Source organism: Mobula birostris, chromosome 24 (assembly GCF_030028105.1).
Source record: "Mobula birostris isolate sMobBir1 chromosome 24, sMobBir1.hap1, whole genome shotgun sequence".
Lineage (NCBI taxonomy): Eukaryota > Metazoa > Chordata > Chondrichthyes > Myliobatiformes > Myliobatidae > Mobula > Mobula birostris.
This window is the reverse complement of record NC_092393.1, coordinates 28623978-28637658: the sequence shown is the minus strand read 5'-3', so window position 1 is coordinate 28637658 and position 13681 is coordinate 28623978. Positions and strand designations below refer to the sequence as shown.

The window sequence follows — 13681 nt, the reverse complement described above, 5'->3', positions numbered from 1 at the left end:
TGACCACTGATGTCAGGCTAACAGGTCGATAGCTTCCTCTCTGCTGCCTTCCACCCTTTTTAAGTAGCGGAGTAACATTTGCAATTTTCCAGTCATCCAGTACAAAGCCAAAATCTATTGATTCTTGAAAGATCATTGTTAATGCCTCTGCAATCTCTCCAGCTACTTCCTTCAGAACCCAAGGGAGCATTCCATCAGGTCCAGGAGATTTATCTACCCTCAGACCATTAAGCTTCCTGAGCACCTTCTCAGTCGTAATTTTCACTGCACAAATTTCACTTCCCTGACACTCTTAAAAGTCCAGTGTACTACAGATATCTTCCACTGTGAAGACTGATGCAAAATACACATTCAGTTCCTCTGCCATCTCTGCATCTCTCATTACAATATCTCCAGTGTCATTTTGTATCGGTCCTATATCTAGCCTCGACTCTTTTACCCTTTATATACTTAAAGCTTTTAGTATCTTCTTTGATATTAGTCACCAACTTCCTCTCATAATTCATCTTTTCCTTCCAAATGGCCTTAGTTTCCTTTTGCAAGTTTTTAAAAGCTCCCCAATCCTGTCTTCCCACTAGCTCTAGCTTCCTTGTATGCCCTCTTTTGCTTTTACTTTGGCTTTGACTTCACTTGTCAGCCACAATAGTGTCCTTCTTCCCTTTGAAAATTTCTTCTCATTTGGAATATATCTGTCTTGCACTTACCTCATTTTTCAAAGAAACACCTGCAATTGTTGCTCTTCTGTCTTTCCTGCAAATGTCCCTTTCCAGTCAACTTTGGCCCGTTCCCCCCTCATGCCATTGTAATTTCCTTTATTCCACTGAAATACTGACAAATTTGATTCTCCCCCCCCCCCCCCCCCTCAAATTTCATTGTGAACTTGATCATATTGTAATCACCATTCCCTAAGGGTTCCTTAACCTTAAACTCTCTTATCACCTCCGGATCATTGCACAACACCCAACACCCAATTATCAACAACAACTTGTTCTAAAAAGCTTTCCCTTGGACTTTCTACAAATTCTCTCTTTAGGTCCAGTACTGACATGGTTTACCCAATCTACTTTCATGTTAAAATCCCCAATGATTATCATGACATTGCCTGTCTGACATGAGGTGGTAACATTGGACTCTGCCTCAGACCAAATCATTGTATTGGAGACCTACCTGCAGATTCCATTTATGATTATCTCCATAAATATAACCAGTTATACATTACATTTCAGACTTTGGGGGGGAAAAAAAATCTTGCTTTGGTGATGCAATTGACACTATTTTTCTTTGACATGTTTCCTATTCTCAAAGATGAGGACTTGCATGGAAAAGCCGTTCTGAGTGTAGATGTCCTTCTGGTCCCATTGAAATTGCCTGTTTATTAAAGGTTATTAGGAGCAGCATGGTAGCATAGCGGTTAACGTAACATTAATACTGCAACAGTGGCTGGGAATCAGTTCCCACTGCTGCCTGTAAGGGGCCTGTAGGTTCTCTGTGACCACGGGGGTGGGGTATGGGGTTCCTATGGGTGCTCTGGTATCCTCCACATTCTAAAGACACATGGGTTATTTGGTTAATTGGTCACACGGGTATAATTGGATGATGCAGGCTCATTGGGCCAGCAGGGCCTGTTACTGTGCTGTCATGGTTTATTTATTATTCCTCCCAACCCCACTTTCTTTTTCCACTTAACCTTTGACTCTCTTACTAATTAAGAACTATCAACCCTCATGTTAAGTATACCCAATGACTTGGCTCCCATAGCTGTCTACCATAATGAATTCCACAGATTCACCACCCTCTAGCTAGAGAAATTCCTCCTCATCTCCGTTCTAAAGGGACGTCCTTCTATTCTGAGGCTGTGCCCTCTGGCCCTAGACTTCCCCCACCATAAGAATATAAGAAATAGGAGCAGAAGTAGACCATCAGGCCCATTGACCCTGCTCTGCCATTCAAAAAAATCATGGCCATGGATTCGTCTTCACCTAGCCTGCCTTTTCCAAATAACCCTTAATTCCCCTACTGTGCAAAAACCTATCTGACCTTGTCATAATTATAAACACTGAGGTTGCCTCCACTGCTTCATGGGGCAGAGAATTCCACAGATCCACCACTCTGGGAAAAGCAGCTCCTCCTTATCTCCATCCCAAATCTACTCCCTTGAATCTTGAGGCTATGTCCCCTAGTTCTAGTCTCACCTACCAGTGGAAACAGATTTCCTGCTTCTATCTTATCTATCCCTTTCAAAACTTTATATGTTTCTATAAGATCTCCTTTGATTCTTCTGAATTCTAGTGAGTACAGTCCCAGGTGACTCGATTTCTCCTCATAGATTAACACCATCTCTGGAATCAACCCTGGACCCAAGAGCGGGAGTTTGTCGGACAGGAGACAATATGATGAAGTGGGGCTTAAAGACCAGCGAATCCTGTGAGTGTGGCGAAAGGGTGCAGAACATTGAACACGTTCTACGCAACTGCCCACTCTCACCGGATTTAGCTGACAGTAACTTGCTCAACATTAACCAAGCAACACTAACTAGAGTGGCTGGCTGGCTGTCTGGTGTCACAAGCTATGATGATGATCTCTGGAATCAACCTGGTAAACCTCTGCACCACCTCCAAAGTCAGTAAGGAGACTAGAACTGCTTGCAGTACTCCAGGTGCGGCCTCACTAGAACCCTGTACAGTTGCAGCATAACCTCCCTGCTCTTAAATTCAATCCCTTTAGCATTGAAGACCAACATTCCATTTGCCGCCTTGATAGCCTGCTGCACCTGCAAACCAACCTTTTATGATTCGTACACAAGCACTCCAAGTTTCTCTGCACATCAGCATGCTGCATTTTTTTTTTTAACCATATAAATAGTAATCTGCTCTTTGTTTTCCTTCCAAAGTGGATGACCTCGCATTTACCAACATTGTTCCTCCATCTGCCAGACCCTTACCCACTCACTTAATCTATCTATACTCTGCAGACTCTCTGTATCTCCTGTACAATTTGGTTTTCCACTCAATTTAGTATCATCAGCAAACTTTGATACACTACACTCAGTCCCCTCTTCCAGATCGTTAATGCATATTGTGAACAGTTCCGGGCCCAGCACCGACCCCTGTGGCACACTGCTCACCACTGATTGCCAACCAGAGTAACACCCATTTATCCCAATTCTCTGCCTTCTATTAGTCAACCAATCCTCTATCCATGCTAATACATCACCCCCAACTCTATGCATCCTTATCTAATGGAAAAGTCTTTTATGCGACTCCTTATTAAATGCCTTCTGGAAACCCAAGTAAGTAGCATCCAGGTGTTCCCCTTTATCCACTGCACTTGTCATATCTTCAAAGAACTCCAGTAAGTTTGTCAAACAGGACCTGCCTTTGCTGAATCCATGCTGCGTCTGCCTGATGGATCCATTTCTTTTCAGATGCCTCACTAATGATAGCTTCAAGCATTTTCCTCAGCTACAGATGTTAAACTAACTGGTCTATAGTTACTGGCTTTTTGCCACATCCTATTTTTGAACAGTGGGGTGACATTCACTGTCTTCTAATCTGCTGGAACCTGCCCAGAGTCCAGAGTGTTTTGGTAAATTGTCACCAAAGCATCTTTAACTTCTGCCATCTCTTTCAGTACCCTGGAATGCATTCCATCAGGACTACGGGACTTTTCTATCTTCAGGCCCACAAAAGTTTATTCAGCAATACCTCATAGTGATAGCTATAGTATCAAGGTTCTCGCCTCCCATCGCATCCAGAACATCTCTCTTTAGCACCGTCCTCCACCATGAAGACTGACACAAAATAGTCTTTCAAAGCTGCAGTCATTTCCTCATTGCCCAATATCAATTCCCCCCTCTCATCCTACATTCACTTTAGCCACCCTTTTCCACTTTATATAGTTATAAAATCTTTTACTATCCATTTTTATACTTTGTGCTAATCTAGTTCATAATCTAGTTTCCCTTTCTTTATTGCTCGCTTAATGGTTCTTTATTGCTTTTTAGAGTTTTCCCAATCTTCCAGTTTCCCACTATTGGCAACTTTGTATGCACAAGCTTTTAGTTTGATGCCGCCTTTTATTTCCTTTGTTATCCAAAGCTGGCTCTCCCCACCCTTACTGTCCTTTTAACTGGAATATACTTTTGAGTATCGTGAAAAATCTCTTTGGAATTCTTCCACTGTTCCTCAACTGTCCCACCATATAGCCTGTGTTCCCAGTCTATGCTAGCCAAATCCTCTCTTCCCCCCCCCCCCCCATCCCATGTAGTCTCCATTGTTTAGGCATAATACACTGGTTTTCGATCGAATTATTGCACCCTCCATTATAGGAAGCATCCACTCTATCTTGGGCTTCCAATATTCGATAGGTTTCAATGAGATCCACCCCTCTCATTTTACTAAACATGAGCTGCTTATTGAAGTTAATATAAATAAAGCCAGTCCAATGTTTTAAATAAAAATACTGACATGCCTCTCCACTTGAACTAATGACAGATCCAAACGTGAGCAGGAGGTGGCTGAGCTGAAGAAAGCTATTGAAGAAGAGAGCAAGGCCCATGAGGTTCAAATTCAGGATATCCGCCAAAGGCACAGCACTGCCCTGGAGGAACTGTCAGAACAACTTGAACAAGCCAAGAGAGTCAGTACTGCAGAACTTAAAGTGTACTTTGAAATATATTCACAGAATTTAACACTGGGACCAGGGGCTTGGCTCATTAAACAGTACATGCAACAAAGCATTTGGTAGATGTCACATTTACAATACTTAAATCAGTTACACTTGCAATCCTGGGGCTTGTCACAAATGTTGGCCTTAGATGTATATGACTGTGGCACTATGTGGTTTTAGGAGATGCTCAATTATTATTGCATGAATAAAATTTTCCTCAGTAGAAAGGTTTATTTGCTCAATGCTCATTAAAAATGAACTCTTAAACTTTCGCTACAAGTGAGATCTTGCATAAGTAACTTATAAATTTTCTTTTTCATAAACAGCACAAAGCCAACTTGGAGAAGAGCAAACAGAGCTTGGAAAATGATAACAAGGAGTTGGCTGGTGAAGTTAAGAGTTTGCAACAAGCAAAGGCTGAATCTGAACACAAAAGAAAAAAGCTTGAATCTCATGCACAGGAGTTGCAAGTTAAGTTTGCAGAAAGTGAAAAGACAAAGTCTGAACTTTCTGATAAGGCCTACAAACTTCAGGTAATGACATAGTGATCTAAAATTTATAGCAGCTGAACCACAATAAATGGTTCATTTTCTGTGCTTTGAAGTTGGTTGGTTTGTGTTTGGCCTAGGACCTCTTGGGTCAATGGTGTATGTTGAATAAAACAAGTACTTTAGCCTTTATAAGCTCTAGGAGGACAGTAATTAAAGAAGTTTCCTTTTTGTTAGCCAATCTGCATCAATTGGCATGTACTTTCTTTTGATATTGTATATTGACATCCCTAGTGAATGTTCATATGGCAGAAACAAAGTTCCTTTGTTCTAACTGCTGCATGGACCAAGCATTGCTGAGCAGGAAATTTTTATATGGCCTGGAAACTGAGCGCATTTAATTTTTTGTAATGTATGCTATGAACGTTCAGAATAAAAATTGAAAAATCACATACTTTAATTGAAGGGTATAATGATATATACAGTATAATAAAGTCTTTCGCATTTCGTAAACTTTTTCTAGCTTCGTCCGATTCCAGCTACGCAGCAACAAAGGCTATGTGCACAGGAGAATTTCAGTTACCGTGCGGCCACACACTCGCGCAGCATAGAGGGAACAGTGGATGGAGTCATTAGCAAAGGGCAATACTCTAGAGAGGCTACCTTGGTTTTGCTAGGAGTGAATCTGTTGTGTACTTATTATGTTAATTTGATTCCAGATTCAGTTAACTACTGAAAGTTATTTTAAAAAATACTTCCTGAAGGTTTTTGTTAGAATTCTAAGAACTTTTTAAAGATATTTCATCCTATTATCTGAAAGCAGTAATGCACAAGTTCCATATTAAGGCACTGGAAGTCTTGTACTTGTTGCCAAGTATATCAAACAGGCTTTCTTTTGCAAAGATGTAAACATTGCCTATTTATCCTCCCCTTTACTAGAATGAATTGGAAAATGTATCAGGACTCCTTGAGGAGGCTGAGAAAAAAGCAATTAAACTGACCAAGGATACTGCCAATTTGGAATCAGCACTCCAGGATGCACAGGTACATGAATTGACACTTACGTTTTTAAAGTGCAGTTTTCTAGTTGGGTGGAAAGGAAGTGGATCACTTCAGATAATTTATGAATAATAACACAGAACTGTATGATTTATAAATGGCAATCTTGCATTATTTCCCTTTAAAATCAGCTTTTTCATGATGATTGTTGAGAAGATTATGCACATGTTTCGATGATCTTTGGATGGCACCTTAAATGCACCACATAACCTTATTCTTGAATCAGGGAAGCCAGCTGTCTCTTGCCTGTTTCTATTTTGATTTCCTATCCTGATCAAAATGTCCAAATGCAAATTGTATCATAAAGTGCAAACAGAAGCTACTGATGCTGGCAATCTTATTAAAACAGAAAATGCTGAAATGGGTCATGTCTAAGAAGAAAGAAAAGGCATTAATGTTTCAGACGATGTCTTCATCAGTATTAGACCATAAGATATGGGAGCAGAATTGGGCCATTTGGCCCATCGAGTCTGCTCTGCCATTTAATCATGGCTGATCCAATTTTTCTCTCAGCCTCAATTTCCTGCCTTCTCCCCTTGTCCTTTCATGCCCTGACCAATCAAGAATCTATCAACCTTTCCCTTAAATATACATAAAGACTTGGTCTCCATAGCTGCCTGTGGCAACATATTCCATTGATTCACCACCCTCTGGCTAAATAAATTCCTCCTCCTCTCCATTCTAAAAGGATGCCCCTCTATTCTGAGACCAGGTACATAACCAAGATGCAATCTTGGGGTGATTACCTCCCTATAGCTCCTGTCCATCACCACCTCATTCTCCCAATGACTTGAAGCTCATCGGGCTGCAGCTCCAGCTCCTTAATACGTTCTTTCAAGAGCTGTAGCTTGGTGCACCTGACACAATGTGTTTATCTGGGAGACTGGAGGTCTCTGAGACTTGCCACATTCCCACACAGTACAAAATGCCACAGTGCCATTCTCACTAACCTATCATACCCTAAGAGATGAGGAATGAACAAATTATAACAGAAAGATTAACTTAGGAGATATTCTACCTCACCCAAACCTAATCTTGCCCAGGTCTAGTGAGCCAAAGCCACTGTAAACATTGGCACACTCAAAGGAATATCTGCTCTGTTGAACCTTCTTATTGACCATTCCTAATGATCTCTGTCGCTGATTAGTTGCTCCTCAACTCAGAGATACTGCTGCAAAGTTCTGCCTTTAAAATCTTGATCACCGTCCTGATTGGGGGAAAATAGCTCTTTTTACACACTTTCTGATGTCGATTGTCCGACTCAGAGAAAACCGCTGTGAAGCTCTGCTTATTAAATCTTGAACGCAGACCTTACTGAAGGAATTGATGGCTTAAGAGTGATTGTTTGCAGAAATATACAATTATATAAAATTATACAGTTATAGTGTAGGAGACAGTTAACATTTGGAGTAAATGACCTTACATCAAATTTGATACGTCATCAATCCAAAACATTAACTGTTTTCTGAGCATCTTCAGCAATTTGTTTTTACTGCAGCTATTTGCTTGTGCTCATACTCTGGGTACAATTAAGGTTTGTATTGAGTAATTGTACCTTAACCAACAGAAGGTCAAGGATGAAGGTGCAGTGTTTAGATGGAATGAACCAGATTCATTTGCACTGGTTGATTTCTAGTAAGAGTCTCATCCATCATAAAAGTGGGTTTTTAAAAGTGAGTGTCAAAGAAATATTGGAAAAAATTCTTAATTTTGCTCAGCTTGCCACAACTGGTGTCTAATCACTACTCATCTTTTTGATTTGAATTATTGCACTAATTTGGCAATGAGATGTTTAACTACCTTTGCATTGTGCTTGATAGGAACTGCTCCAAGAGGAGACACGGCAGAAACTGAACCTCAGCAGTCGCATTCGACAACTGGAAGAAGAGAAGAACAATCTCCAAGAGCAGCAGGAGGAAGAGGAAGAAATGAAGAAGAACCTTGAGAAACAGTTGGCTGCTCTCCACATGCAGGTTAGTTTTTGGAGGAAACTGCTGCAATGGTTACTGGTCCTTGACAGTAGGTTCTGTATGAATATCTATTAACGAATTAAACAAACCGTGAACTGCTTTGCTGCAAGTTCAAATAAAAATAATCAAAATGCTTTAAAAAGGATGGATAGCAAACTTTTTTTCACCCTGTTTAGTGAAGAATATCAGACTGCAAATTATTCTGAAAAAAATACTGAGAATTTTTAATATTTTGCCTTGTCTCCAGGAAGTACAACTGACTTTGTGAAGCAATAAAATATTGGAAATACAATTTGACAGTCAAAATAACCTTTTTAAATACTCAGACCCTGCATAGCGCTGATTTGTTACAATGCAGTTGTTCAATTTATTTAAATCTTTTAAGTTGACAAAAATTCATTCTAACACTTAAAACTTCTCAGGAGCAGCCACCTTTACAGTAAACATTCAATCAGCCAATGAGAGCGCTTTGCATATGCTCTGAGCCTCTCAGCCAATCATGTATTAGTTCATGCTCTGCCTTCCCTGCATGTGTAAACATTCTTGCTCCCTTGCCAATTGATTGCATTGTTTTCACTCATAATGTCTGGAAAACAGCCTGCAGCTTCCAGTGAGGGTAGTACAGCTAAGATGTCTAGGAAAAGCACTAGCACAGATGTGAAACTGCAAGTGAGACGATGTTTGGAAGCTGGTGAACATCAGGTTGATGTAGACATCTCTGAAATTGGCGACATCAACAATCAGAACAATTATTAATAAAAAGTAGATAAGATAAAAGCTTCTGCAACCACAACCTCAAAATTATCAATAAAGCTGACTCATTTAAGGAGCCATTTACTTGAGAAAAAAAAATGGAAAATCGACGACATGTACAGATGGATGACCAAACACGACGAAACATTCAACACACGTCAAAGTTGCTGGTGAACGCAGCAGGCCAGGGGGCATCTCTAGGAAGAAGTACAGTCGACGTTTCGGGCCAAAACCCTTTGTCAGGACTAACTGAAAGAAGAGTTAGTAAGAGATTTGAAAGTGGGAGGGGGAGATCCAAAATGATAGGAGAAGACAGGAGAGGGAGGGATGGAGCCAGGAGCTGGACAGTTGATTGGCAAAAGGGATTTGAGAGGTTCATGGGACAGGAGGCCCAGGGAGAAGGAAAGGGGGGGGGGGGGGGGTGGAAATCCAGAGGATGGGCAAGGGGTATAGTGAGAGTGACAGAGGGAGAAAAAGGAGAGAGAGAAAATGAGTGTTAGGGGAAACATTTCCCTATGCCAGCTGATAATGGAAAAGGCAGGAAGCATCTTCAATCATATTCAAGAAGCTATGTCAGTAACATTCACAGCCAGCAGAAGTTGGTTTGATAGATTTAAACAGTGCATTAACCTCCACAGCGTACATATCGCTGGTGAAGCAGCTAGTGCAGACAACAAGGCAGCCCAGGATTTTCCTGCAACATTAAAGGCCATAATGGAACAGGATGATTATCCTCCCGAGCTTGTCTTCAATGTGGATGAAAAGGGCCTATTTTGGAAAAGAATGCCGCCTTGTACTTTCATCTCCCGAGAAGAGAAACTTGCATCTGGGTTCAAGACTGCAAAGGACTGATTAACTCTCTTGCTAGGAGGCAATGCTAAAGGTGACTTTTAGTTAAAGCCTATGAGTGTGTATCATTCTGAAACACCATGAGTAATGAAAGGTATTTTAATGTCAAGTCTACCAATGACTTGAAAATCAAACAAAACAGCCTGGGTGATGATTGATGTTTTCCAAAATTGGTTTGTTTTTTGTCCAGCAGTGAAGCAGTATTGTGAGGAGCAAGACTTTGAACCTAAAACATTATTGGTGCTTGATAATGCCCTGAGAATCTAGACACTCTTTGGACCTGCATTCCTGTAGAAGTGGTTTACCTTCCATCCAACACCACTTCATTACTCTAACCAATGGATCAAGGAGTAATATCAAATTTTACCTTTGCACATTCAAGCAACTTGAAGAAACAAAAGGTCAAGACGAACAATCCAACAGGCAACTTTGGAAAAACTACAATGTCATGAAAGCTGTAGAAAATATCAGAGCAGCCTGGGATGAAGTAACTTCAAACTGCATGAACGGTGTGTGGAAGATGCTAAGACCACAAGAATGCAATGACATCCTAGGATTTCAGGTGGAACCAGTCAACCAAAACATCATTGACTGGCCAGTGAAGTGGGACTAGAGGTTGTGGATGATGATGTTGAAGAGTTACTCCATTCTCGTGTTGAGAGGCTTAATAACAAGGAACTTTGAGAATTGGTAGAGCAGCACATCCTGGGTGGATCTGAGGACACGGATGGAGAAGAGGAAACACAAAACCCCTCAGCGTAGCATCACAACGATCTCGCAAATCATGGACCAATTCATTGATAATGACCCTGACTGGGAGTGAAGCAATAAAGCAGGAGTATTCTTGACATGATTTCCTGCTACCATGAACCGCTTCATGAGAGGAAACTTAAGAAAAGGCCGTCAAATCTTGACGCCTACGTGAAGAAGCCAAAGTTAGAGGAGGACTCGTAGCCTGGTCCCTCCTCTAGGATGTAACACGACCCATTTTCCTCCGCTGCTGCAGTGTTTTGCTGTTCTACTGATGTACGTGATAGACCTATTTGTGTGCCTGTTATTCCAGAAATTGTTTATACATAAAATAATATACATTTCTGGTTAGATTTTTTAAATCAGGCACACATCTCCATTTGCATAATGGATCAATGACTCTGCATAGCACTCCACCTCTGAGGAACATATCCTCAGCGTTAAGCAGGGTCAGGGTGTATTATTTAATTTTTTTTTTTTTTACTTGCAATTGTATCTTTGCAGTTAAGAGCCAAAATCATGGCATAATGAATGTATTTCTTTGAATTCCAGAAATTGCATTGCATAATGCACAGTTGCACAATTTTATGCAAAAAAATTACCAATGTAATTTTTTAATTTCAGCTGGTTGATGCAAAGAAGAAAGTGGATGAAGATGTGGCAACGATAGATGGCCTAGAAGAGGCCAAAAGAAAACTTCTGAAAGATGTGGAAGCTATCAATCAACGCTTTGAAGAAAAAGCAGTTGCCTTTGATAAAATGGAGAAAACCAAAAACCGTCTACAACAGGAACTTGACGATCTGTTAGTGGACCTTGACCATCAGCGTCAAATTGTCTCCAACCTTGAGAAAAAACAGAAGAAATTTGATCAGGTACTTTTGGTTGACTGAAGTGTACCTCCATTGACTTTTTTAAGCCCAAAATTATTGTAACATATTTAACAATTTTATGGGTCTGCCGTACTGGTTAAAAGGCTCAAATATACAGTATGTTCCTTTTGGACTCCGTATAGCTCTATGGGTTTTTCTATTCTTGGCCTCATAGTTCAGTTGAAAATATAAATTGGAAAGAGCTGAAGAGAATTAAAACCAGTTTAAAATGTACACTTCATGGATTTGTAAATATTCTGTAGTTGATTTAAATTTTATAAAATAATGCAAAATTAAGATGCAAAATCGTGATTTCAAGTGAATTTTGCTTTGTTGGTCAGATGTTGGCTGAGGAAAAGAGCATTTCTGCACGAAATGCTGAGGAAAGGGATCGAGCGGAGGCTGAAGCTAGAGAAAAGGAGACTAAAGCCCTGTTGTTAACCCGAGCACTGGATGAGGCTCTTGAAACTAAAGAAGAATTGGAGAGACACAACAAGCAACTCCGTACTGAAATGGAGGACTTAATGAGTTCCAAGGATGATGTGGGCAAGAATGTAAGTTGACGTAATCACATTAATGCTTAATTCAGATACTTGGGTACATTTATCTAACCTTCATGTGATTTTGTGCAACCATCAGCAGTTAGGTTATAATAATTTTTAAATGGTATTCCAAATGGTTTGGATGTGGGTTTCCTGTCGCAAGACTATTTGCCATCTACATGCGATTTTATTGCTGCACCTGTCCATATACCATTAGGATTTTATGAAACTTGAGGGAATGAAGCCTTCGCTGTATGGTTACCTGTAAGTTTGGTGTAGAACTTACTTTTGCATTCATAGTTTTAAAAATGGTATGAATAGCAATAGTCTAAGCACAGATATTTTGACATGGGCATCAGTTTTTTAAAACAGCAAATTGCATTGGGAGAACAGAAGATTCAAGATGAAAGCAAAAAATGACCTTTAGTAGAAGTCATCTGAATAAATTTAACTTGATTAATCCTCTTATCCTAGTTTTTCTATCAGTAGAGTAGAACAATTTCAATGGGTTATAATTGGTATTTAATTGTTAATATTTCTCAAAACTTTAAAACTAATTGTAAATTAGTTCTCTTGGCATTCTACCTATTCCTGAGTGCAATTTGAGTTTGATTGTACAGATGTGATGTATTTTTCTAAGCTTTGCTTTGTCTGAAGTTGAAACTGCAAGTGGTTCCCTTGCAGTATAGGATTCAACCCTGGTAAGATAAAACTATGTCTAGTTAAAATATTTTTTATTTTAATATTATTACAGTAAACCTTAAGATTAGGTACTGAAAGAATATTAGATGTTAATTGTACTTCTAAAATTAAGTAGGAAAATGTTTCAGATACTCTGGTCTTAGTGTGATACAGATGAATTCAAAGGCTAGTGTAGATAGATATGGAAATTTGCACACTTGATTTCAAGATCATTTAACATCACCTTGTGAATTACAGCTTTGTTCAAAAGTAACAAAGGAAGGTGAAATTTCCTCAGTTTGGAAAAGTCCATCTGCCACAATGTAAATTGTGGATTCTAACTCCTGGAAAAGCAATGGTAGGACCCTGAAGCGGATGGGGAGTTGGCCAATAAATAACTGTACCTGATTGATCTGGTCTTTTATTTTGGAAGGTGCATGAACTTGAGAAATCCAAGCGGGCCTTGGAACAACAAGTGGAGGAGATGAGGACTCAGCTTGAGGAGTTGGAGGATGAGCTGCAGGCTACCGAAGATGCCAAACTACGTTTGGAGGTCAATATGCAGGCCATGAAGGCACAATTTGAGCGAGACCTGCAGGCCAGGGATGAACAGAATGAAGAAAAAAAGAGAATGTTGGTTAAACAGGTAAATTCTTTATCAGAAGATGTCTTCCTCATCAATATCCTTTTCATGAATACAAAATTTGCTAAAGTAAATAAAGCATTAGTTGACATAATCCCAGTACAAAACTCGGAATTGAATTGTAGAACATCAGCAGTTCTAGTAAGCACTGTGCCACAATATTAAATTAGTGTGAGTGGCAGAAAGCTGTCCTGCAACTCAGTTGCACCAGGTTCTCGGTTGACATTTTCATTTCTATATAACTTTGTACAGGCAGGACATCCAGCTATATGCTGGAGGTCATTTACACACAAGTGGCTTCAACTTCCTGACCTCTGGCTAGGACTAATGATAGACTTAAATGCTCAGCAACTATTAATTTGCCTTGTGTATCTCACCCCTGCTCATATCTCATAATGGAGGAGGCCA

General features: G+C 40.0%; 1 protein-coding gene across 8 annotated transcripts in view; it reads left to right on the top strand.

The window, feature by feature from the left end:
* The window catches only part of LOC140187280 (myosin-10), a 166509-nt gene that overhangs the window by 133571 nt on the left and 19257 nt on the right, over positions 1–13681 (top strand). For all 8 annotated transcript variants that reach the window (XM_072242430.1, XM_072242429.1, XM_072242428.1 and 5 more), the window contains 7 exons: positions 4494–4638; positions 4995–5201; positions 6096–6200; positions 8036–8188; positions 11162–11410; positions 11749–11961; positions 13064–13276. In XM_072242430.1, coding sequence (XP_072098531.1) covers positions 4494–4638; positions 4995–5201; positions 6096–6200; positions 8036–8188; positions 11162–11410; positions 11749–11961; positions 13064–13276 — 1285 coding nt within the window. The remainder of the gene's footprint in view (positions 1–4493; positions 4639–4994; positions 5202–6095; positions 6201–8035; positions 8189–11161; positions 11411–11748; positions 11962–13063; positions 13277–13681) is intronic.